Source organism: Falco cherrug, chromosome 6 (genome assembly GCF_023634085.1).
Source record: "Falco cherrug isolate bFalChe1 chromosome 6, bFalChe1.pri, whole genome shotgun sequence".
NCBI classification, from domain to species: domain Eukaryota; kingdom Metazoa; phylum Chordata; class Aves; order Falconiformes; family Falconidae; genus Falco; species Falco cherrug.
Genome location: NC_073702.1, coordinates 87,385,716 through 87,412,297, shown reverse-complemented (window position 1 = coordinate 87,412,297; position 26,582 = coordinate 87,385,716). Strand labels below are relative to the sequence as shown.

Below are 26,582 nucleotides of genomic sequence, written 5' to 3'. Positions count from 1 at the left end.
AGTCAGGTATCTAATAACAGTACAGCTCCACGTGTGCATTTCTCCCAGTCTTTTTTACTCATTGCAAGAGACTTCTCATTTTTCATTATATTTTGCTGAAACTGCTGCATGTTGTAGCTTGCCATTTCGCTTGCAGCGATTCCTAGTTCTGTAAGTTTAAATGTAATTCAGTATGAAATCACAGAGGCCTTACACATGGGGAATCTGATAATATCGCTTAAAGTGGTGCGTGAAAAATAATGGCCATTGCCAGGGATCACTTTTACTCGCCTCATGGGCGAGGCATATTATGCTGTAGTAAATTGTGTGTAGCTGAAAACATTGACTGCAATTAGTTTCCCAAGTACATGAGAGGTCAGATCTATAACGAGTCTTTTTTTCTCTTATTATTTCTGCCTGAATGATCATCTTTCTCTGGACACAGCCCAGGCTGTGACTTTATTCCAGACCAGTATGGCAGAAAGTGGCAAACATGAAGCAGGACTAAAAAGCATCATGTTATGGATTATGTATGCATAGGCTGAGTAACTGTTTTACCATGTGAAAGTGAAATGTGGTGAGAACAGAACATTTACGAAGAAGGAATTTTAACTGTAGGCATTGCCTTTTGTTTTATCAATCTGATAACTTTGCATGTGTTAATGCATTTACTCATCTGATCCTGCCATATGCTCTTCATCAGTGTAGATCAAGAGGAAGGGTTGTCTTTGCTAAGTCTTTCTGGGAGGTTAGCTTTGCTGCTGCCCACCTTAATGGCCCTGAGCAGTCTCACCTGAGGCCTCTACCCACACCTCTGCCCATGGGCCCTGTTCCACCTCAGCCCTGGCCCTTCAGTCTCTGCTGCAGACGTATTAGCCATGCGTGCTATTGATCTCGTCGTGCAGGCTGACTGCATGGCTTGACCCCAGCCCATCCCCATGGAGGTGCCCGATGCTGAGGGAGGTGGGGTGGGCCCTGGCTAGGGAAACCCATGCCCTTTCAGTCCCCACAGGGATTTTCTATGGGTCCCAGCCCCCAGGCTGTGGCATGGTTACCTGATATTAATTGCTTGCTGTTCTGTAGGGAGCAAAATGCCTGGAGGAAGAAGGAACCAGCGTGTTTTTTGCTGGGAGCACAGAGCAAATGTGCTGATGTTTACAAGATCCAAAGCTAAAGAGAACATCATAGACTTGGGACAAGGTCCCATTTCTCCTAAGCCACAGCAGTATTTTACTCCCAGGAACAAAGAGATAAATTTGTGTCTATTCCTTCATTCTCTACACCTAGGTTTGAGGGGTGGGGTTTGGAACCTTTTTGCACTTTGTAAAGTGCAAAACTGCTTTTGGGTTTTTTGGGGGGGTTGCTTTGTTGTTTTTTTGTTGGCTTTTTTTTTTTTTAAGTTCTTCAAATTTACCTTTTGTTCCCCTGGTACCTGAGACTTTCCAACCTGTTGCCTGGAGTCAGCAAAGTACATTGACCTAATTCTGTTCCCTTGGGGCAGGAGCACTGCAGCCCTCCCCTGTGCCCTGGCCAACCCCCTAGTGCTTTTGAGGGGAGTTGTGAGCTCCCTCAAGTGAGCTGCAGCCAGCGTGCTCGCCTGTTCTCGTCCCTTTTTTTCTTCCCAGAACTAGGAAAGTCTTCTCAGACTGCAGCTTCATCCTCCGAGACCTCTCTCTCATGCCTAGGCCTTTCCTGCTGTGGCTGCATTGCCTGCGTATATCACCGATGGGAACTACTGTGGGGGAGGTGAGTACGTTACAAGCGATCCATCCAATGAGAAGTCAGAGCTAATACGCACATAAGCCATGGCCTGTGCTTTGTGCTGGTCCAATTTACGTAGAAAACATTCTGGAGAAATGGATTTGCATCCACTAAATGTGATCTCTCCCAGCATGATAATATGTCGACCGCGGCAGCTTTTCAGCATTACCATTTATGCCGGCCTTCCCACTTACAAGTTAATGCGCTAATCCTGCTGCACAGCTCCACAATAGCTACAAGTATAAAATGTGCCTTGAGGTCAGAACGAGAGGGTTCGTTTACGACAGCCAACCCAGAGCATTTCAATTCCAAGGTGACGTGGACAATACCTGCAATAGCCTTTGCACGCTTGCCCCTCTTTGATTCCTTCTTAACGCAGTGCTAAATGTGGAAATGTTCTGGGTTTTCGGTTTCTTTTTGAGAAGTGGATGCAAAGCTACAATCTCTCATTTGCTAAAAATAGCCACATGCGTGATTCCATATGGAGTGAATTGTGCTGAGACTTGCGCCTGCCAGCTCTATTTAATACTGTAATTCTTTTGAGACCTCTGCCTCTGTGCAGAAGTGAGAAAGGGTTTGGCTGAACTATGAGATGGACTGAGTCTTTATCACCTTTGCAAATCACTTGTGTATATAATTTTTCCCCTGTGGACAATAATTTTGAATATATAGCATTTGGTTTACTTTCCCCTGGAAATGCAGCTTGATTTGCTGGAAAGATGCATGTTTACAGAGAGCTCATGTGTTCTGTTGCAGATGGAGTGGGCTTATGGCATTTACAGTGCAGAAAACACATTTGAGGAACAGCTACGCAAGGGCTAGTAGAGCGCGCAGTGAAGCTGATGTAACAAGCTGAGAAACTGTCTTCCTCGCAGCTGACATGTTTATTTGCAAAGATATGGTTCCAATTTTTGGTATAAACGCCCATCGGTCTCTCAGCTAGATCCCTTGCTGAGACAGATGCGGTTGATTTTTATTTATTTTTTTTTAATGCTTGCAGGAGTGGACCCTGAAGTAGCAGAAAAACCCCAGAATTTTCTGAGGAATTAGAGCAGCAAGATCTCCCGTACAAGAATACATGTCACCAGTAAAATGAGCTAAGACGCTCAGCTGTGTGGCAGCTTGTGCTGTTGTGACAGATGCTACTCCAGCATCACACCCCTTTACCTCCTTCAGGCAGAAATGGGGTGAACAGGGTAAGTGGTAGCAGGTTTCCACTTTCTGCCAAACAAAGCTTTATCCTCCCCTCTGTGGAGAGCTGGAAGAAACACAGCTCTTCCTTTCTCTTATGCCCAGTGCTGCTCCTTCGGAATGGCTGCACACAGATGATGTGCATCAGCAGTCCAGGCTGTCCCTCACGCCTGCCATGGCCACCGCGTGGTTAAGGACCATTTGGGAATGATTTAGCTGATCAGCACATTTCTGCCTGGGGGAAGATGAAGTGCTGATTCTCCTGTGGTGATGTGTGATAAACGAAACCAACCTTCAGTGTTAAAAGAATTGTTCCAGACACGTAAGGTAGAAGGGCAAAAGGAATAGCAGAGCTCTGAGGATGAAATAGAAACAATATGGAGAAAAGAAGTGTGATAAAAGTAGTTGCTGCCAGGTAATATTAGAACCTAGAATTAGAACCTAAACAATTCTATGATCATAGATATTAGGAAGAAATTCTTTACTGTGGGGTTGCTGAGGCGCTGGCACAGGCTGCCCAGAGCAGCTGTGGATGCCCCATCCCTGGCAGTGTCCAAGGCCAGGCTGGACGGGGCTGGGAGCAGCCTGGGCTGGTGGGAGGTGGCCCTGCCCAGGGCAGGGGGTTGGAACTGGGTGACCTTTAAGACCCTTTCCAACCCAAACCATTCAATGAATCTATGATTGGATGGAGGCGATTTTATGCTTTGACACTGAGTTGCTAAAGTTAAGCTTAAGGTAAATTCTGGAGTCGTTGGCTTGGTGCCACTGTGTCTAGAATTGCATTTCACACCTCCAGGGGCTTTTCACGCAGGTAAATGAGAAACTAAGCTTTTGTAAAATTGTTGAGTCAGCATCCTTTTCTGTTCCCATTAAACGACTTCTTAGTATAAGGTCATCTAGATGTTCTGTTGAAGAGGATCTGTCCCTGGACATTTCATATCATCAACTTCTCGTACAGGGCCCTGTCATCCTGACTCAGCACAAACACGGAACTAGCAGGAGCAGGCGAGTGGAAAGGCTGCCTGCAGGGAGGAAGATGCTGGCAGATTCTTTTGTCTTTGTTCCCCATAAGCCCTTCCAGCTGGGAAAAGAGTTTCATTTTCTCAGGTCAGAGGGGCAGCAAGGTAGAGAGGAACAGGAGCTAACTGTAAGCCCGTTCTTGGTCTCTAATGCCCACCCCAGGCTCTGTAGCGTTATGGCCTCAAGGCACTTAATAAAGGGATAGTTTGGCTTCCAGCCATACATTGAAAGATATTTAATTGGAGTTGTTATCCTCTATGACCTGAACTTTTGGGTTATCCATTCAGAGAGGAAAAAAAAATCTGTACCTTTTCCCAAAGATGGAAGCACTGGAATGAAAGGGAAGAGAAGGAAATAATTCACTTTCTTAAATCAAAAGCAATTACTGACCAAAAAAGACAGTATACAGCAGGAGTCTACGAGATGCTGAGTCCACCAAGCATCATTTTAAAGCTTATGGGAAGCGAAGGGAGACTTCACAGAAATGTAACTCAGAAATTCAGTTAGGTTTTCTCAGCTCTGCACTGCATCTTTAACTCATTCCGGTCCTTGTGACTGGTAGGCAGATTTTAACTATTAATGTGGCACAAAGCTTTTTGATCACTTTTCAGTGATCAATTTTTACTTTTAGCTCAGTTTCCAAAGAGTGTGAAGCTTTTATTAGCCATGTGTGAGTTCCTGTCTCGATTAATTTTAGAATCCGTTGGCTGATGTCAAGCACACTTGGCAGCCAGAGAACTGGAAAGCCTATATTGACTCTTGGATTTGCAAACTGCCAGTGGATGCTTGGCTTGGTCAGCAGCTGGAGCCTTTAACAGCAACCAGATCCTCGCAACAGCATGATTTACATGAGCAAAGGAACAATGTACTGAGACTGTAAGTTCTAGAAACAAAACCTAAAGAACCTTATGATACATAAAGTCATCACAGAAAGGTATGCTCTGGGCAGAATGCGCTGCAAAGTGTGCACCCTGAGACTGCTGGTACAGGCCAGTGCTCTGCTTGAAGGTGAGACTGGAGGGGTCATTTAAGCAGCAGCTAGTTTAGAAAGTTCTGGAAAGGAAAATCTCAATTCAGACAGTGAGGAGAAACATTCAGCAGTTGGGATGGTTGGAAAGACTAATACAGATAACCAAGGAAGGAGTGAGGTCTCATCTGTGGGAGAGCCGCTAAATAGGCATCAGTGAGGAGTGACTCTCTGAGGGCTCTTCTAACCCTCTGATCCTCTACCACGGACCTCATCGGGCTCCTGGATCCTCCTGAGTAAAGGCTGGGAGAGAGTCAAACGGAGAGCAGGAATTTCTGTCTGTGGAAAAGGTCCCTGTTTGGGGATCTTTATCAGTGGCAGAGGTGACAGGTGGAGTAATTCTGGGCTCAGCCCTTATCTGAGTGGGCTTAGCTGTAGAAGTGATTTGGGGTCTTGTGCATGGGAGAATACTCTGCTCTTGGTGATGCAGCAGCGTCCTTATTGCCTCCCATACACCGCCACCCTTCCTTCTGTATGGCGAAGAGGGATTGTGACTCTGGTATATATCAACTTTTGGAAAATTGTGGGTTTGCCTTATCTTTTACCAAATATAGCCAAATGAGCTCTGCACCAAGTAAAAGATACTCGTAGGAAGTGACGTTCTGCGGTGCTTTATGTGATGCGCTGGTTTAATCCTTTTGTGCTTATTTGACAACTAACCTCTTTGGGGTGCCTCAGCCTCAAACTCTGAAATCTGATGAAGTCTAATAAACAAACCTCTTCTATCAGGAGAGGGTGCATTGCCATTACCCAAGTGAGAGCTCTCCAGCTCGCTGCCAGACCTCATGTGCTCACCCACCGGGAGACAGGCTTCAAAGGTGGGACGAAGTGACTGGACCAGTGAGTTGGAAACCTGCTGCTAAGATCCTTTTGGCATGCACCAAGCAGCAACACAGCACGCCACCTCTTTGTGGTTTTGCTAGAGTTTGTGTATTTGCAGTGGGCCTGATTTCTTTGGATCGGGCACTAAAATGCTTATTTAATTTCCCAGGGCTCTGTCATCAAGGCTGGCTGCGTTTGATACAGTTGAGTGTTTTGTCAGGCTGTTGGCTGTTCTGTCAAAGGCAAACTATAAATACACACGTGTTTCCGCGTTTCCCTATCTCTCGCTCTGTAAGAGGAAACGGGCTTGTTTTCATGTGATTAGCAGGCAGGGGAACTTCTGAGAGTGACACAGCTGTGCTGTAAAGAACGCCAGCCCACGGACTGCGCTGCAGAAGAACTTTCCTGCCAGTGCTGATAGACCCGAGAGCTGGATTGCCTGAGCCATGGAGCGAGAACCCATGCGCATCAGGGAGGGCTACTTGGTTAAGAAGGTAAGTGAGCAGGTTTGGACTGAGCCGGGGAGGAACTAACTCTGAACAGGCTGAGGAGGTGTAGGAAAACACACTTGGGTTTCAGTTATTAACAAAATGATTTTTTTTCAAAGAAGAAAATGCAAATGAACAGAATTCCTTGAGCAGTAAAACGAGGTGGTGTTAGTGATTATAGAGGTACTTGCTAGCAGTTATAAAGCATTTTGCATGTATCTCAGATGTACCCTTGGATCAAAAGATTTGTGTTTTTATGAAGTAACCTAATGCCTTTAGTGGAAGCTTGGCAAAACAGGTAACAGCTTGAAATGGCCGCAGCCTACTTGATTGAGCTTAATCGCTGAGTTAAACGTCAGGGAAGCCTAGTGAGATTAAAGAGGTCAGATCACCTTGGCCTAGAGACAGCATGTGGGGCCACAGACACTTCCCTCTTTTGCGAAGGTAGTTGCTTTTAATTTTATTTTTTTTTTGCCCCACAGTAACTTCTGCTCTGGAGTCTTTTGCGGTGGAGCCCATAGGGTAAAGCCTTGACTTTCATTTAAGTCCTTAGTGAGATCAGTCTGGCTGAAAGCAGCCACACTAAACAGCGTCAGTCCTGGAGCAAGAGACGAGCTCTCTCCTGTGATGTCTCTGCTCATCCAAATGAGAATTTCACTCATTAGAACAGCTGGCTGGAGGGATCTCTTAATACGGGACTGAGGCCACTCCTCAGTCTTATTTCCACTGATACTGAAAGGAAGTATGTTCATAAAGTAATCACAAAGCTCCAGTGGTGCTGTCATGAGGAAGGAGACAAATTTGTGCTGTGCAGGTTGCACATCTCTAGTTCCTGATAGATAGAGCAAGCGGCTCACGAGATGTATATTCCTCCACGATAGGGCAGTGGCTGGAAACCTGGACACTGGGACAATCCCAGACTGTGTGCCTGCTGGGTGTGCTGGGGAAAAGATGCATACAGATGTGCCAGCATCAGTCCCTCATATTCCTTGGGGTGCTGGGTCCCCAAAAAGTGTTTCTGTGCGGTACTAATGCAGTTGCTGCTGGGTGCCATTGCAGTGGTGACAGGGAAGTGGGAATTGTGGCCATTTCCCGGAACAGCCTCACAGGTGGCTCTGTCCTTCACGGGTGAGCTGATGCTGGTGGTGCTGAGCAGCAGCATGCTGGAGGGAGGGCTAGAGGGCAAAAGGAGCAGAAGGTACAGATCAGACGGGTACCAGCTGTTTGATACATCAGTGAGGCTGCTGTGCATCCCACAACCAGAGCTTCCAGCAAGGATGAGCATGCTCCTGATTAACCTTACCTGTTAATTATGTACTCTCCTCACCTTTATGCCTGTAAAGTGAAGCCAAGGATTGGACCTCTCAAAGGAGTTATCCATGCGGCCTCAGCTCTCTTTGCAGGGAGTGAAAACCATTTGTCACTGACTTTGTCCTGGTATTTACATTAGACTGGGGACCAGTGCTGTCCCTGGGGGTCAGTGCTTTAGCTGGGACAATGTGACCTCCAGTAAATGTGGGTTCAGACTTCAGTGTTGATTTAGGTCAGCTTAAACCTCCATCTGTATCTTTTGTGGACCATGTGTCATCTTCTGAGCACAAGAAACAGTTAATTTTCAAATCTTGTAGTGCCACAGATGCTATAAAAAGAAGTCGTTCTATCAAAGGGAAGTTGCATGTGTTTTTAGGGTGGCTGGTGATTTCGGAGGGTAATTCCAGCAACACCCATCTGTATGTGCCATCTTTGGAGGGGATGTGACAATTTGTTTTTCAGTCCAGGAAAATCAAATCCAGCACCCTGCTTGCTAGGGTTTCGTGAGATGTTTTAGATGGGAACAGTGTGACCCTGTTTGGGTTTGTTTGCCGGTGGTGTGGATCTGAGACTGCCCGTCTGACGCTGCTCTGTGGTGGCTTCCATTGGCAAAGCGTGTCGGAGTCTGGTCTTCAGGAAGTGTTGGACTTGCCTCTTTATGAGCAGAAGTTTTCTAACCTGTGGTAACCCCACACGAGGAAATTGCAACAGTTCTTGTCTTGGCTCATCATTTTAATTGAGTTCTTAGCAGAAAATCAACCAGTGGGTAGTCTGAGCTCTGAGAAAATGGTAAATTTTTACGGCTTATTAAGAAAAAAAAAAGTGAGAGAGAAAAGAAAACAGCAGTAAACCCATATGTGGTACTGAGAGGAGGCGTTTTTTTAGTAGTTCCCTGTTTAACTGGGTGTCCAGAGAACCCCCCGGGGCAGTGACTTTCCTTTGGAAGATAACATTCTTTTATGGGGCACCTCTGAGGGCCGCAGAGGCTGGAAGCGGGTCCTGCTCTTAATGAGAACTTGGCTGGAGGTTTTCCCTCCCCACCCTGTAGTTGAACATAAGGTCTGAGTCAGAGTGCAAAAAGCCTTTCTTGGAAGGTAGGGCAGCCAAAAAGGCTGTGACAAAGGGTTCATTTGGAGAATAATAACAATAATAAAAAAAGACTCAGCAGGTTTGTGCCCTGGTCACTTCTGCAGGAAAAAACATAATGCAAATGTCGCCTACCCCTGCTCAGCTCTCAGGTTTAACCAGCCGAAGGCAGGCAGTGGCACAGCACCGCGGGCTGCCTTGCTGCTGCTGCCTGCAGCTTCAGTGGTGCTCAGCTGCCACACTGGGAGAGGACAGGGATGCTGTGCACGGAGCTGTAGGGGGCGGGGGAATAAATTTAGGTCTCTCTTTGTAACAGAAGGAGCAAGGCAAGCCAGTATTTGTGATGAATAGCCTCTGATTTGGGGCCCACAAGTGTTGGTTGTGTTTTGGTAACTCTTCAGAGGAACTGTTGGTATTGAGCATGTCTAAATGTTCATTTTCCCCCTGCGCTGGGCACCGGTGAGGCCGCCCCTGGACCCCTGTGTTCAGCTTTGGGCCCCTCACTGCAGGGGGACGTGGAGGGGCTGGAGCGTGTCCAGAGCCGGGCAGGGGGCTGGGGCAGGGGCTGGGGCACCAGCCTTGTGAGGGGCGGCTGAGGGACCTGGGGGGGTTGGCCTGGAGAGGAGGGGGCTCAGGGGGGGCCTGATCGCTCTCCGCAGCCGCCTGACAGGGGCCGTAGGCAGGGGGGGTCGGTCTCTTCTCCTGGATAACGAGCGACAGGACAAGAGGAAACGGCCTCAAATTGTGCCAGGGGAGGTTTAGGTTGGATATTAGGAAAAATTTCTTCACTGAAAGGGTGGTGAAGCATTGGAGCAGGCTGCCCATGGAGGTGGTGGAGTCACCATCCCCGGGGGTGTTTAAAAAAACCCACATAGATGCAGCGCTTAGGGACAGGGTTTAGTGGTGGGCTTGGCAGTGCTGGGCTAACAGTTGGACTTGATGATCTCAAATGTCTTTTTCAACCTAAATAATTCTGTGATTCTATGATTGGGCTGAGCAGTAAGTCACCTGGGTGTCGGGAACTGTGACTACTTTTGAAGCTGGTTGCAGGCAGGTCCGGAGAGGTCACCTAGCTGGAGTGCAACGGTCTCAGTAATTCTAGCGGTTAATTGTGCCTGACACAGAGAAACAGGTCGTTCCTCTCGGAGTCCCTGAAAGTTTTGCTGTGTGTTGTACTATATGTAGGATCCATCCCTGTCTTTATCTCCGTATTTCTCACATCTAACAGCTGTGTTTCAGGAATAGGAAGTAAAAGCTTTAAAATAGGAAATGAAGCATTTCTATTCCTCACCACAGCAGCTGGAGATCTGTGGCCTCAGGCCCTTAAACTATTCATTACTCTTACAGTTTGTTCTTATATGTCTAGAAATCCTCCAAGATGTGTGCTTTCTTACCAGCCAGCCAAGCCTCAACAACGCACTGTACTGTAGCATCAAGCCTCAAATATAGCACAGGATGCCCAAGTTAATGAGACAGTCCTAATGTGCTAATTCACACCCTGAAATGTTGAGGATCATTCATGATATTGCCACTATGTCATCTTGAAGACAGCGGTTGGGACTACCTGACACTGGAGAACCACCTGCTCAGGCAGGCAATGCTATTTTGGGAAAACTCATGGCTGGGGTGACCGCAAGGGGAAATTAATGGTGGTCAAAAGAATAGCGACAATATTTTTTTTCCCCCTCCATCGTAAGGTGGGTGGGGTTGTGGTATGTTCCCCTTGAAACACTAACTATAGAGTTCCAGGCACTCCCTGGAAGGTTGTATCTTAAGTGCATATCATGTGAGGAGTGATTTATTGACCATAATATACACGGTGATTTATTGATGCAGGGCAGCATGTTTAATACCTGGAAGCCAATGTGGGTCGTGCTCTTAGAAGATGGAATTGAATTCTACAAGCGGAAGGCTGACAACAGCCCCAAAGGGATGATACCACTAAAAGGAAGCTCTATTAACAGCCCATGCCAAGATTTTGGCAAAAGAATGGTAAGTACTTCTTTTGTAACAAAAATTGATGGTATACTTAGGCTCCTGGAAGCACTGAAGGGGCAAAAGGCTTGGGGTTACAAATTCCTTACACTCATCATAGTGGCAATTCTCACTTGTCTTAGAAGATCACAAGCAGGCTTGGACCTGTGTAGTATTTGAAAAGTGTGACTGCTCAGGAAAAATTCAGGATACTTCCAGAGGAGCAAATCAGAAAATGATTTTTAATTTTTTTTTTTTTTTTTAATCTCTGAGTCTGTCAAAGAGCAAAGCTAAATTATGTTGCTGTGAGGACGCTTAGCAGCTGAATGGTGCAACTCTTGCATTAAATATAAATCTAGCTGCCACAGAATAAAGGTGTGAGAAACTATTTCATACTCGGTGGAAGCATTTATTTATTGTCCAAGAGCAAGGACTGACTTGCTCACACAGGAAGGAAATAAATGCTGTGACAAAAATGGCCAAGTAAAGCTGTATTCTAAACCTTTTTGTTACCATTTCGTAACTACCCGATGCCACACGCTTCAGATTCATGTGGTCTGTGTTAATGACCCACTGCGTTGTTACTTGTAGGGCTTTTGCAAGTGACTAAGAGTCTAAGTCACTAAGTGACTTGCAAGCAAAAAGCAAAACTGATTTAGAGAAAGTACTTCAAATGCTGCCTAGACATTTGGGATCTCTAATGTCAAGGGTAGCAAACAGACAGGCTGAGGTCCTGGTGCCCAGTGAAACACACAGGTCACTGTGTGCACAAATTCTGAGTCTTATTTGACAGAAAATAAGATGCAGGAAGATAACTGTACAAGCCAAGGTATTTTGTTACAGGGTTCCTGAAAAACATTTGCTGGTAAAACAGGGTTTCTGGTATGAGCAAAGAATCATATCTTTAGTCAGTCATTTATGTCAGCAACTCAGTTTCATCAAATAGGCATTAAAGCCCCAGGAATTCCTGCGACAAAGGGGTCCCCCACAATCGGGAAGATTATCCAGTTACGGTTTAAAGCAATTTACTGCAAGGATGCCTGACTAAAGATAGTCTTTGAGAGCATTAGAAAAATACAAAGAAAGTAGGAGAGAGCAAGCTGCAATTTCTCATATGAGTAAACTGAGGAGAATTATCCTTGCCCTTAGGTTTTGTGGTAAGCAGAGTCAGGGTCCCTGGTGTCAAGTTTGAGCCTGCTGGCTTTCCTTTTCCATTCCTTTCTGCTTTTCTTTCTTCTGCTCCTTTCTTTCTTTTTTTTTTTTTTTTTTTTTTGTTGGTTGTTTTTCTGCAGACCCCACATTTATATGGAAAAAAAATAAGTTGATTCTTAGGGAGTCTTTTTAGACTTACATCTGTTAAGAAAAAGAGTCTCTTAGAGTAAAAGCTGTCTTTAAGGCAGTACAATAAAAGGATGGGGTAGAGAATAAAGTTTGTTGTTAATCCTGTGCTGAGTCAAAGAAGTTGTAGATGGCTGCTTCTCCTGGGAACAAAATGCTTTAGAGGGCCATTACCTTGGAAATCCCACCTGGAGCAGGATCAAGAGCTACCTGCTCTTCCTGGCTCTCTCTAGGTACTGGGAGTTGTCCACAGGAGGAGACTGTTACCATGCCTGGAAGGAGAACTGCACGATCATGCATTCCCACCCCATGCCCATCATAGGTTTTTGCTCTCTGAGCTGGCAAGGGAGATTGTCCAACTGATCCTGAAGGGTTTGACTGACTGCTGGTCAAGCCCATTTACTCTTCCTTATTGCTGGCAGCTCCTGCCTGAGCCGCTGGTAGGCATGCCTGGGAAAACCTTACTGTTTAACCCCTGCAGCTTTGGATCGGACCTCCTGCTTCAGCCAGCGTGGCTGTGTGGCACTGCACTGCCTGGGCACCAGCTGGGAGCTCTTTGTTACAGCACTTGGCTTCACATCTATTGCAAACCATTAATAATAAAGGTGAATGAATAATTGCATCTAGGGACTAGAGCACAGGGCAGGAGCATTAAACAGCCAAAAAAAGGAACAGAAATTAAGTGTATCTGCAGACATTTACTTCTAATTCTGCCGATTATAAGCCATGTTCCTACCTTATCTAATTAATATGCCTCAGCACAACTCTCCTTACTCTATACATGAGGTATAATGCATGGGGAGAAGGGTACTATGTTCAAGAGTATCACAGATCTGACATTATAATGGTAGAAATGAAATTTTTCTCACAAAGCCTTCCCTTCCAAACAATTTGGGGCAAGGCGAGGGCATTTGGTTTTGTTGTCATTTGTTTTTTAACTCCCACAGAGGCACTGACATCAGTATTGGTCTATGGTAGCTGCCTGGAAACGTCGGTAACAGTAATGCATTTAACAATCGTGAAAAGGTAATTCACCAGCGTATGTGCATTCATATTCTACAAAATAGGCAGAGAGGTCTGAAGGATCTGGTGCCTCCTGAAGAGAGATTCTCACCTGTTGAGGATGTGGCAGTTTGCAGAAGCGGCATTGTCTCTGCATCGAAGGGTGATGAAGTCTTTGAGGATCGTTCCTTCGACTGCATTGAGTTTTATGTCATGCTTTGTTTTACATTATGAGTTTACATCTGGAGTTTTGCATTATGTTTCATTGTAGTTGGTGGGGCCTTTTCTGAGGGAGAGTAGAGTAAAAAGGAAGGAGCTCAGACCTGGGGGCTGAGGCACCCAAAACACCTTTTCATAAATGAGACCTGACGCAGTTTGCTGAAGTCAGTGGAAGCAATCCAAACTATTCGGCAGGTGCTGGAGCAGATTCTCCTTACTGAGTCGGTGAGGTCATTCTGCAGGTCCATGGACTTATAGCCCTGGCTATGTATTTTCGCTAAAAATTTGAACTGTTCCATAGTCAAAACTGCAACACACCATCACTGGGGTTGTTCTTACACATAGTTACTGCCCGATATGATTAAACCTAAATTTCTACATGTATTCCTTGGAAATGTAGTATATAAAGTATATAAAAAATGACTTTTGTATCTTAGGTTTTACAGCTTTGCTATACTGCTGAATCCAATGCCTCTGCATTCCGTCCTGCTTTCTCGTTGGTCACATGTCAAAACATACAGTTGTTCTGTTCCCGTTCTTATGGGAATTACTGTGGTTCTTAGTGGTTTGAATTCATTTACTTCATATGGCTAGAAATGCGAGTATAATTTTTAGGACAGAATTTCTGTAGGGTGAGAAGTGGGATAATTCTCATTAGGTCAGTTTTAAGTGCAGTCTCACTCACCTGACCAGTGTGGAGCAGGGACTATTGAGGACTGCTCGGAATTATTTAGCACTGTTTGGAGCAGGGACTGTGGAGCCATGAGCAGGTTTTTATATTCATCTGGTTAGATTTCAGCTTTTTGAATCGGCTTGTGTATCTGCATCAGGACCTAGCTGAAAACCTCAGGGCACATCACCAGCACCCTTTGCTTACTAAATCATTTCCAAAAAGTAGGTGCTGAGGGGAAAGGGAGCAATCCTGGATTTGTTAAACAAAAATAGCCTGTTCAGAAGAGGCTGCGACTGCGTATTTTGAGATTTTACTTCAAAATGCATTCACTGCTCTTTGCTGTTCTTGATCTGAAGTTTGATCATGGCTTAATGTGATGTTAATTCTGCTATACTTGTGCTTTCTCTGTTTCCCCACGGCTTTTCTGTGGATAGCATTATCATGTGTGCTTGCTTATAGTCAGATTAATTTGTCCTAACTTAAGCTATTTAAAATCGTGGTGTTTAGTTTGGTCTAATGGTCTAACTTTCTCAAAAGCACAAACAGATACACATCATCAGAGGGAGACTTGGTCACTTCTAGCATTGGAAACTCAACCTCTTCCCCAGTTTCAGAGGAAGCCTGGATGTCCAGCTTAGTGACCTAGCTTTCTAAAAGCTACATTTAAGAGAATTTTCCCAGTCTCCTCTGTACTGGGAACAAAAACACTTCTTTAGTATTTATCTATATGTTGCTTCTCAGCTCTTCAGCTTGAAGAATGCTGATCTTCCCTTTGCTAAAAACTTGCTTTAATGCTTTGATATTTTGTTCTGTTAATCTGGTGTGTTAGCGTCACCCTTGGATATTGGGATTTGGAGAGATCTGTCTGTTTTCTTTGCACATGCACCATACATTGATTTTCAGGATGTAGCTCTTTACTGCATAATAGAAAAGGTGGATATTGCTGGAAATGCAAACAGTGTCGGATAAGAAATGGTCACATTCTGTCTGAAATGGAGTTTTGAGGACTCGCTGCTTTGTACATTTGAAATCTGTCTTCCATGAAAGCCAGCGGGACTTTGCACCATTTGAAGGTGTCAGATTTTTTTTCCATTGGCAACAATCTGGAAGATGCGTATTAGGGATGTTCAGAAATGTGCCATTTACAAACAGAAGCTTCAGGAGACTCATTCAGTGTTCTGATCTAATTGCTATAGGTTCACTGTGCGCTGCTCTCTGACGATAGTCTCTGCTTTACTTGCCCTCATATTGCTGTGCTGTTTGCTTACTGATTAGCCCCTCGTTTTTAGATGCCTGCTGAGTCAGAACCTGTTTTATTTATTCTAATAAAACTACTTATGTGGAACTATATTTTAGAAGAAGTGGAAACCGTCTTGACTGAGCAATTACATCCAGATTTTCCATCAAAAAGATCACTGAATGAAAACGAGATCAAACTGTGAACTTTGTGGTTTGGTTTGTTGTTGGTTGGGTTTTTTTTCCAGGCTGGTGTTATTTTTTTCTGCTTAGAACTACCTTTAAAAGATCTTTTCTCATTTTTGGGAAATACAGACTTTCCATTGTTTCTAGTGCGTTTAGGTAGGTAGTGATCACAAGGTTGTGACAGCCAAGCATTGGATACATCATCTCCCTACCAAGCCCCTGAGGCTTTGCTAGGGTGCAGATGTGTTCAGCTACTCTCCAGTGTGACTGTGACCTTTTTTTCCCTTATGAATCAGCAGCTAAGCAACACGATGTGGGTTTTTTCCCTCCTTCAGACTGACCACATTGCTATAAACATCAAGATGAATTTACACCCACCCTAAACCTGCAGGGGCTGGGCACTTCAGCCTTTCAGCTGCGTTGAACTTCCCAGTCAAAGTTAAAATCAGCAGCTATATCAGTGCTACTCACCTTGGCTGTACTGACATCACCAGGATTGCTCATAGGGAAATAACAAAAGGAGCACTGACCTGCACTGCCGCCTTTAGGTTTTTCTTCAGAGTGTTTTTTTTTTTAATTTAACTGTGCTTCTAAGGCACTTTCCATAGTCCCTTAGGCACGGGTAGGCTGTATGTTGTGGTGGTGCTAGGTTAATTGTGCCCAACTGGCTACACCAAAGTAACTTTTAAAAACCCATCATTTATCATTCCAGTTTGTCTTCAAGCTCACTGCAGCCAAGCAGCAGGACCACTTTTTTCAAGCTGCCTACCTGGAGGAGAGAGATGCCTGGGTACGGGATATCAAGAAAGCAATTCATTGCATAGATGGAGGCCAAAGGTTTGCCAGAAAATCCACGAGAAGGTCTATCAGACTGCCTGAAACAATCAACCTGAGGTTTGTTCTCCTAGCTCTGCTCCTCCGTTTCCTTCCATCCACAAACAGTGTGCCAGGTCTGTAACCTTGGTCTGGGAGAGCTGTGAGCATGCCTGCCCATGCTGCCTCTCTGGTTTCACTGGGTCCTTTCTGCATGACTAACAGTTCCAGAGCGTACAATGTGGCAGAAATGAGCTAGTGATCAGAACTGGGAAAAGCATTTTTAATACATCATCTTTTACCAAAACATGCTGATTTATCTAAGGATTTTGCTGATGAGATTTCTGAGTATGCTGCAGTGCCAAAGGAGACTCCAGCCAAAGTGTGATTGTTCCGGGAGAGGCATTTTTATACAATATATAATTTATTGTAAAAGTATTTTAAACCTTTTGTTTGCTCTCCAGAGAAACGCTGATGTTAGCCTGGTGGTGCCTGCCAGAGGATTTGGAGCTGGCAAAGGAAGGAGAGGAGATACAGGGCACACACAGGAAGCCATCTGTTGGTCAATGCTTTAAAAAATTAGGGACAACTTATTTTTTGCCTCTGAGCGAGCCTGCAATGCTCCTTATAGGACAGTAAAACAGCCCAGGGCCAAGATGCAACTAAATCTGACTTCACAGGCTTCGGCAGAGGGTCACCCTGACTGACAAGCCAAAGGACTTAACCTCTGACATTTAATATTTGTCCTTCTTGTTATTCCAGAGCTCCAAGGAATTAGAATTCTGAGCAAGTGAGAAGTGGGTGGGAGGAACAAAGTCACACCAGGGTTCGCTGAGGTTACTTAGGGCCTCTGAGAGCGTGTGGGCTTTGGGGATGTTAGTGACAGGTTTTCTGCTCGGCCAAGGACCTTTAGGGGAACACAGGGGCCCTGTGAAGGTGCCCCAGCGGTGGGCGCTCCTCCGTTCGTACGGCAGGCCCCACACGTTGTTCCAGTCTCAGAATACGGGGGTGTGCAGGGCCGTTTGCACACTCTCCCCTCTGCTCCTGCAGCCGTGACAGCCACGTAGTGAGGCCTCCAGGCCCGGCAACGTCAATTTTTCAGCAGATTAAAGTTAAGCTATAGTACTGCAGAGAGCAATGTGCCAGCAAAATGTGAAGATCCCCTGAATGACAATGATATTATTGTACGAACTGGCTAAAGCTTTTTATTTGCTAACAGCTTTTGTGGTTCTTTTTATGCATAGCGCTTTATACCTCTCAATGAAAGATCCTGAAAAGGGAATAAAGGAGTTGAAGCTGGAAAAAGATAAAAAGGTGTTCAATCACTGCTTTACAGGTAAGGAGCTCTTGTCTCTCTTTTCCATACAATGAAGGGAGCAAAGGGCCAAGAGGCTAAAGATAGATAAAACAGCGCTAAGCTCTGTAAAGCACAGAGAAGTTTGAAAGGAAAACCTGGGAGATGTTTTCTTGATCAACACAGGAGGTGCTCAAAGGATGAGGCTTGGAAAAGTGTTCAGTTATGGCCATGGAAAGCAAGAGGGGAGGAGGAAATCTAACCAGTGCCAGAAAGTTTGAAGTAGATCTTTGTAGAAAGTCGCATGAAACACTTAACTACAAAAGAGTTATTCCTTTCTGAACTTTTCATCAACAAACTGTGTCACATTGTAATTCCTGTCCTGCTCCAAGTCAAGTCTGTGAGGGCACGAGTCGAAAGTCACCCTGTGATGACAGCACTGTGTCAGTAACACAGCAGCCTGGAAGACTGGCTTCTCCAGGCTTGGCTGTCCTTCATACCTCCCCTGTCCCCGAGGCTTCCCAGCTCAGCCCTGCCTGCCCTCCCAGCTCTCCGCTCCTCTACAGTGTCCAGGAGTTGTGCTGGCCCCTGCCATCAGCTGGATCAGCTGTACCTCACTGGATGACCCCAGCATCCTTCCCGATCAGCTCTGCGTTGTCACTAAGAACATCTTTCAGGAGGTTGATGAATGGATGGAATAGGCTTGTTGCCTGTGTGTTTTCAGGCTTCGTCGTGTCTGTCTTGGGTTGTGGCTGATACTGTTTGTTCCTTTGTAACCAGGCACCTCTGTGATTGACTGGCTGGTGTCCAGCAAATCCATCCGAAATCGCAAAGAAGGTCTCATGCTTGCCTCGTCCCTCTTGAGTGAAGGCTACCTACAGCCTGCAGGGGACACGTCCAAGGCTGCTGCCGAGGGACTCTCAGACACCCCCTTCTTAGATCTCAGCGATGCCTACTATTACTTCGTGAGTGTTATATTCTGGGGTTTTTATTGTCTCACACTTACTGATGCTCTGCTTTTCTCATGCTTCTTATTGGGTTTCTTAAGTGTACCGGAGGAAAGATTGTACAGAAACGGAGAGATCCACGTTAATTGTCTTTCCCTGTGTGATTCTCAGAACAAAATGGCTCACTTGAATATTTGTAAGCAAGATTTTTTTTTTTTTTTCTGGCAGACTTCTAAGTGTGAACTGAGTTCTGAGCTCAAGCTGGGTTTTTTAACTTAGACTTTGTTCCTGGTAATTTTACCAGTAACCAGAATTTAGTAATCAGTTCCCCTGATGATTCAGTGGAAGGGAAGAGAGTAATTCATTATCATGGGGCTTCTCAGGGTGGCACAAGCTATAAAACCCATTTTGGTGCTGAGCCATCAAACCTGACTTAGTGTGTATGTACACGCACGCACTCACACACACACACACACAGAGCTGTACAGAGGGAAGAAGCAACAATTTGTAATACCCCCCAATAATGCCTGTCCTGGGTAGCTTACCCAGCCTTTTCAATTTATTGCTTCGCATTCTGTGGATTGACTTGAAGAACTTGCAATATCACAATGATAGTCAAATTTTTTTTTTTTGAAAGATATTTGGCTTATGAACTCAAGTTAACAAAAAAGTGCGCCTTCTGTCAAGTAAAACGCTTGAATATTAGAATTCTGTTTATATTTACCACATAGATCACTTGACTTCAGTAAAATGACTTTACCATTACTTCATTTGTTTTCCTAGAATGTGTCTGTGCTAGGGAGACTTGCCCTGTGCAGCAATGGAAGCAGAGACATTGCTGGTGAAGGTAGCCCTGTGGCCACCGCAGTTCCTGGCTACCTGGGACACTTCTCGCAGCCCACGTGCACTCTGCTTGCTTCCAGCTTCTTTCTAGTTTGATTCCACACCAATGTGGCATGAGGAGGCCACAGCAGGCCAATGTCTGACTTGCTGTCATGCAAGTAGGCAGCACAGATGTTTGCTCTAAACCGTACAAAGGGTCCCCTGCATTTACATCATTTGAACAGTGTAAAGTTTCAGTAAGTAACGTCACAGTTTATCTGGTGTGGAATGGACACGACGCGTAGGTCCTGAGACAGCCAGTGCTCAGTGCACACAGCGCAACATCACAGCTATAGGAAACTGCAGATTTCCAAAATTAGGGGTAGTTCTTGTTGGAGAAGACAGCCTAGCTGAAGAGCATTTCTTCTTCCCAAATTCTAGATGGTCGTAATGGGCGGAGGAAGAGAAAGGGTGTGTTGGGTGCAGGGATGGCCAGCCTGGAGGGTATTGGCTGTGCTGGCATTGCTTCATGTGAACTGCTGTCTGTGCATTTGAAAACCTGCAACATCATGGGATTGAGGCAGTCTGTCACGGAGGGAATGTGACACCAAGAATCACGGAGAACGGAGACACTGGCATAAACACAGATGCGCCAGCTCACTTCAGATGCCCTGAGACCCATTGGTGTAGTCCTACCTCACTCTGAAATGCTTCCGTGGTGACTTGGAGAGCTCCTCAACCTCACCGGGAGATTTTTCCAGTAAAAGGATTGGTTTTCTGGGGGGCAGAAAACAGGGTGGAGGGAGGCCAAAGGGAAGGCAGATTTGTACATGTACATTAACACGCAGCACCTGTGTAACTTCTGAATTTTCTCTTGTGGTCCTGCAGCCTGACAGTGGGTTTTTCTGCGAGGGAAATTCTAGTGATGATGATGTAGTCCTGAAAGAAGAATTCAGAGGCATAGTAGTCAAACAAGGATGTTTGCTGAAACAGGTTAGTATTGAACGTGTTCTATCCTTACACTGAGATGATGTTGCATGGGTACAAGATTAGTCTTTTATACCTCAAAGCTTTAGAGAAGAGAGAAACTAGCCTATGCCACCTCCCCATGTGACAGGTTTCATCTCTGTCCCTCTTGCTTTTGCACAAAGAACACTTGCTGTAGCATGGCATCAGGGCTTTTGTCCAATGTTACAAGATTTATGGCTCTTATTAGAAAATAAGATGGTTTATAGTTTTAACCAAGAAAGAGTGCTAGAGCAAGAGATGTGACAAGTCAGTGATACGATGCAGAACTGAACTTAGGTAAAAAAGGCTGCCAATCCGCTGTCCCTCTGACACACAACCGGATTCAGCTGCCAGTTTTCACAGGCTTTTTCAGCGCACCTGAGCAAAGGAGTCCCTTCAGTCACCAAAGTTTCATCCTGTCCCCTTTGTAAGATGGAAGATAACTGTGTACCTTCATTTCCAGCAAAAGTGTAAGCAATACAGCGAATGCCATGGTAAAATCCTTACTTTCTGAGGCCATTGCAAGCAGATATTAGTAAACTGAAGGCAAGACCAGAGTTCTTCAATGAATAGAATAGGTCAGTAGGAAGGGACCTGCAGTGACCATCCAGTCCAACTGCTTGCCCACTTCAGGGCAGACCAAAGGCTAAAGCATGTTATTAAGGGCGTTGTCCAAGTGCCTTTCAAACAGTGACAGACACGGGGCACCGACCACCTCTCTTGAAGCCTGTTCTGGTGTTTGACCACCCTGTCTGTAAAGAAACGTTTCCTAACAGCAAGTCTAAACCGCCACTGTTAAAATATTCCTTGGGAGCCTAAGGACGTTTTGGTGGTGCTCACTTGTGTTACTCTTGCTCAGGCGGATTACTCAGAAGCGATGGAACAAATCAGATGCACGTCTTTCTGCCAACTTTTACCCTGTCACATTCATGCCTGCCTAGTTAGTACAAGCTTCCTTGCTAACAGTGTAGCTAATTGAGAAACCGGTATTTTGAAACACTGAGAGGAAGTGTTTGGTCACCCTCAGTGACTTGTGGATCATTACTTGGAAGTGTCGCTGCTTCTGCTGAGAATGCTTTCAGCAGATCTAGATTTCCCCCACCCATCACTTCAGCCTCAAAAACAGGCAATAAGGCATCTGCGTCCACATCGGAAGGTGGGGGTATTTCTGCTTGAGCTTCTTGGCCATGAACCCTCTCCTGGGTGCCTAGGCCAGATAACCCTTTGGTGGTGGTGGTGGTTGTTGTTGTCTTTGCAGGGAGAGAAGGACCTTTGGCTCGTTCTTGCCAATAGTCCAAGGTACTTTCCTTGCAAGGTGTTTTGCAGCCATTTTCTGGCAAGCATTTAAACCCAGTTCTCCCTGACCTCATGTGAATGTCATAACTACCAGACTATGAGATGTGTTTAGAGGAATCTCCCATGTTGAGGCTGTTCTGCTTTGTACAGAAAACAAAACAAAAAAAAACAAAAACAAAAAAAAAGAGAGAGTGAAACCAGTATGATAGCCCAGTTCTTGCGCAAATCAGTGGGATGCAGAAAGGCCAGGTTCAAGTCCTAATCTGGTGAATATTTCCTGTCCAAAATATTCAGCTTTTTCCCTTTTGTATTTGCCTGTTCTCCCATGTGTGGGTAAGGTGACTGCAAGTGCTTGCAGGCAAGGCAGTCCATGACATTCCTGGTTTTGAATTTTCCTAGGGACATCGCAGGAAGAACTGGAAAGTGAGAAAGTTTGTTTTAAGAGAAGACCCTGCATACCTTCACTACTATGATCCTGCTGGAGTAAGAGACATTTGGTTTATTTCCCTGTTTGTTTTAAAGCCAATGCCTTGTGGAAGTATCTGAGTGGAGGATTTTCACGGGCATGCGTGATAGGGGAGCCCCAGCAGGACGGTAGGGCTGTTTGTGCTCACACGGCGTAGCCATCCTCAGGAAAAGCAAAGTGAAGGATGGTTGCTGGGGCTGCCAAGTCAGGGTGGCAATTGCCACCCAGACCTGGGAACAGGTAACACTGAACTGTGCTCTTATCTCTTACCTGTGATTAATTAGAATTAATGTATGCTCTCACCTGATTGAAATGAACTCGGTCATAAGTGCAGATGGACACAACAGGGACGTTTTGCAGTTTATAACCGAGGTATTTTCTGTGTCAGGCTGAGACACGGCATTTCATTTCTTGTCTAAGTCCAACAGGTCAGACCCCACCCTAAGAAAGGAAGGAGCATTGCCATGGGCAAAACCTGCCCCCCAAAAGCTGGCAGTCGGGTAGATTCAGCCCACAGGTTTTATCTCATCCTGCGTTGCTGCGGGAGCGGTGCCGTTGCAGGTTACAGGTGTTTCATGCCACACTGTCCCCCTCGGCAGCCTAGACACGTGGAGAATCAACACCGTGGAGTTTCTGACCCCCCTGCTCCCAGCCTGCTGTTCCCTCTCCTGGCAGCCCCTCTCGAAGGGCTGAGCTGTCAGTTTATAGGGGTTGCTTCTTTGAAACTTCCGCTGACAAAAATGCATCTTTGCCTGTTCTTTAACTATCACTGTCCTGAAGTGCCCACGAGGCCAGATTGTAAATAAGGGTGTAGCTGCTCTTGCTGCTTGGTTACAATACTTCTAAGATCTACTCTTTTTCTAACTAACGTCCTTTTTCTATTCACTGTGACAGCAAAAGAAACATTACAGTTGGCACAAGGCTTATCTTCCTCTTGTACCTTTGTTCAAGACATGCTTAACACTCTGCAGATCCTGAATTCCAAATCCCCAAACAGATTTCCTAATTATTTGTACATCTTCCCCTTATTGCACCCCCCGCTCCGTGTCACGTACAGACCGAGGGTCCCCTGGTTTCCCAGGTGACATACCCAGTCGGCAAACGTTTTTGTATCCATCTGGGAGCCGTAGCCAGATATTCACAACTGAGCAGTTCCAGAAGTGTTGCATTTCATTTTGATTTCGTGTCCTCACTAGGGAGAAGAACCACTAGGAGCAATTCACTTGAGAGGCTGCGTGGTGACAGCAGTGGAAGACATGCCAGACAGTAAGGAACCATGTTGAATGAGCTGTGTAATACGTTTTTTGTACATTCTTTCAATCTGCCTGAAATCACAAGTGGCTTTTTACTCAGAAGCAATCCACGTGCAATGATTCCGTAATTTCTCTAGTAACTAGTCTCTCTGTTGCTGTCTTAATTACTGGAGAAGGACACTGTAAGGACAACAGGGTTTTGTCAGTTGTTTAGACAAGACTTGTCAAAAGGATGACACCATCCCTGTGTTAGGATAACTGGCCTTAGACAGAGTAAGCAGAGTTTTCTTTTTTTAGTTGATGAATTCGTGATGAAAGCTTTACATTAGAAGTGGTTATGCCAACAAATTATTACTGCCCACGCTCTGTTCCCTCCCCAAATGAGAAGTTGTGGGAACAGCAATGGTTAAGCATTGCTGCAGGGAACAAGAAACACGTTCCACGTGTTCTTCTCTCCAGGGGAGAGGCCATCACACCCAGCAGAAAAGTCTGCTGGCATCTCAACACCTGCGTAGGCTTTGCCAGCAGGTATGAAAAGAACCAGGGATTCTGGATGTGGCATGACCTTGAACATCTTGGGTTTGGAGCTGACAAGGCATGGGAGGGTTTGGGGAATATGACCTGTCTGCAGGATTCCAGATCCTTCCGTGCTTGGAGATTGGTTAACCAGAGACTCCTGAAGGTGAAATGTGCAGAATTCACGGGTTGTTTCTCCAAGAGGGAGACCTGTCTCATGGGCTCCATCATGCAACCTGTCTGTGAAGGCCCAACCAGGCGCTGCTGTAGAAAGGAAAGGAATCCCCTTACAGCCTGTAAAGGGAGAAACGTTGTAAATGCAAGACTTTATTCTGTCATAGCTGACTTCCTTATTTCTTCCCCATAGCCAAGAAGTATGATGTTGACAACATCCTCTTTGAAATCATCACAGCAAATGAAATCCACTATTACTTGCAAGCAGCCTCATCTGCAGAGCGTACAGAGTGGATCAAAGCGATTCAGGCAGTTTCTAGGACTGGGAAATGAAGATGACCTGCCAGCGAGAAGACAGACAACTGAAATTAGTTGCTTAAAACAGGGACTTTAACATTTCACTGAGAGAAATCACTATCATCCAGAAAGGCATCCTAAGGCTCGTAGGATGCGGGTGAGGGCGGGTAGTAAGTTTTAATTCTATAGTGGGCACAAACAAACTAACATTTTTCCACTGGTGTGATGGTAATATTTTACTCAATGATAGCATAATCATATCTTTCCATGCTGCCACAGCTGATAGAATTTCACCATTAACAGGGGACAGAGTCATTGTCACTGACTATAAGCGAGAAACTCCAGTAGTCACCTACCATTCAGCCTGTCTCAGTATCTTCAGATATTTCAAAGTCTTCCCAAGACAAACTTGACACTTTCTTCTTTACCCAATCTTTTTACTGCTTGTTCACCTATACAAGTAATGCCATAGATGTAAGGAAAGAAATCCATTCACTTGGAAACTTGGTTCACTCCTTTATAATCCTTCAGTGTTAAGGAAGGGAAGACGGCAGGCTGCTATGGAAGGACCATGTGGAAAGCAAGTACAACTCAATGACAGTGGTATGAGGAAAAGTCCCTTCCCCCAGCATTTCAAACTCAAAGTGATCTCAGTTCAACATTTTTTCACCTGATTTTGACCTTTGCTAAATTTATCCACAAGAATCTGCCCTAGTGCCATTGTTTCCCTTCATTAAGGGCTCCAACGCAGTTGTTAGGGTGTCACGTACTGCTGATTTGACTTGTATGTGAGTTAAGAACCTTACAGGAGGAGGGAAAGAATCCATGGGTTGGTTACTTGATCTACTGGTTGAAGTGGTTTTGTTTAGCTTTTTCTTTTTTTTTTTTTTTTTTTTTTTTTTTTAACCTCTAGCAACATATTCAGTCCTTGGTTCTGTGCCTTAGTAATATGAGAGAAACCTTATGCTTGCTGTAACTGAAATAAACATTATTATTTGACAGGGTCAGTTTATCTGATCAATCCTTATATTTTTGTCTGACTGTATCAAAGTCTTAACCTTTAAGCAGGACTTGAAAGTCCAGTTAATGTCAGATTCCGCACATAGGCTGTTCCTGATGCAGACTGAGTGCAAGTAAACTTCAAAACTTGTAAAACTATTTGTAGATCTAATAAGGTACCTTATTATCCTTATCCTTAAAAATTCTTATTTAGATTTCTTCCGTCTAAAAACAAATCTAAACGCAGCTAAAGCATCTCTTTGATTCTGCTTAATTATACCTGTATCTGAGCTAGTGAGCCTGCAGGTCTTTTGCCTTAGTATTGCTTATCACAAAGCAAACACAGCCTTGCAGGGGCAGTGGGCTGGCAGGCACCGCGTCATCGTCATCGTGTCCATTTAAGACACCGGAGGCAATCAGCTCCTGGCAGGCATTTTCTGTATCTCATGCAAGCTGACAGAATCACGGAAGCCTGGTCTGTCCTTCTAAGGAAGGAAGACTCATGGCAAAAAGATACCCAGTTTGCTTAGCCTGCTTTCTTGATAATTGCTTTGTGGTTGCTGCTTTCAGAGCTCCCCAACTCAAAAATACCCTATGACACAGGAAAATAGAAAAAAAAAAAAACCCACCACACAACCAAACAGAAATTTACCCAGCTTTGCAGAGGGATGCAACTACCAATTTTTAATAAAATGAAAAAGTTTTAGCAGTCTTTGACCTTGTCATTTCTCCCCGTGCCCAGCCAGGGTTACAGCTGCCCGCCTATGAACAGTATGTCCTCTGGCAGATGGTGCTGGTCAGTGTATTTGTGGAAGAGCTCTGATGTTTGTACCAGACTGTGTCAACAGGGTCTCTGACACAGGTAGTTACTTTGAAGCTAGATCACAAGGGTTTGTAGGTGTCTTATTCTTGGTGGAAACAAGAAGATTGGAAATTTACGTCTGATGCCTACCTACATTTCCACCTATCAATGCTTTCATTTGTCTGAGACTGGTACTGGGAGTGACTCCAACTGTTCTTCCTTTCAGTCAGGTTCTCATGTACTCCTTGACGTCAATAACGAGCTCTACATCCCAGGGTGAATGTGCTCTAGCCCATTTCCAGACAAGGCCTGACAAGAAAACGAATACGTTTCATGGACCTCTCTTTCTCTCTGATAAGCTCTTCACAAGGGATGCGCTGGGGACCAGGGTTATTTTGGGGCTAGTTTTCACAGGCATTTAGTTTCCTAACACATGCCAGTGCTTTTGAAAATCAGAGTAGGTACCTGAATTGCCACCAGCAGCCTGACCTTAGAAACTGTGCAAGGGATGATGACAATCATCACAACCCTTGAACTGAGTCAGAAAAGTCGCTCGGGAGGGAGCTACCAGAGCTGAGACAA

The 26,582-nt window shown here is 45.1% G+C and overlaps 1 protein-coding gene across 1 annotated transcript; it reads left to right on the top strand.

The window, feature by feature from the left end:
* The first annotated feature begins 6,109 nt into the window (after window positions 1–6,109).
* Window positions 6,110–25,910, top strand: PLEK (pleckstrin). The gene is made up of 9 exons (XM_005439168.4): window positions 6,110–6,294; window positions 10,522–10,677; window positions 16,026–16,207; window positions 17,371–17,462; window positions 18,201–18,385; window positions 20,078–20,182; window positions 21,893–21,976; window positions 23,156–23,225; window positions 24,096–25,910. The coding sequence occupies exons 1-9, from the start codon at window positions 6,247–6,249 to the stop codon at window positions 24,233–24,235; spliced, it is 1,062 nt and encodes a 353-aa protein (XP_005439225.1). The 5' UTR covers window positions 6,110–6,246; the 3' UTR covers window positions 24,236–25,910.
* The last annotated feature ends 672 nt before the right edge of the window (window positions 25,911–26,582 follow it).

Coding starts and splice junctions, on each gene's coding strand:
- PLEK (XM_005439168.4), top strand. CDS start 6,247: ATGGAGCGAGAACCCATGCGCATCAGGGAGGGCTACTTGGTTAAGAAG. Junction 10,678..16,025: donor AAGATTTTGGCAAAAGAATG/GTAAGTACTTCT, acceptor TTATCATTCCAG/TTTGTCTTCAAGCTCACTGC. Junction 21,977..23,155: donor ACTACTATGATCCTGCTGGA/GTAAGAGACATT, acceptor TGTCCTCACTAG/GGAGAAGAACCACTAGGAGC.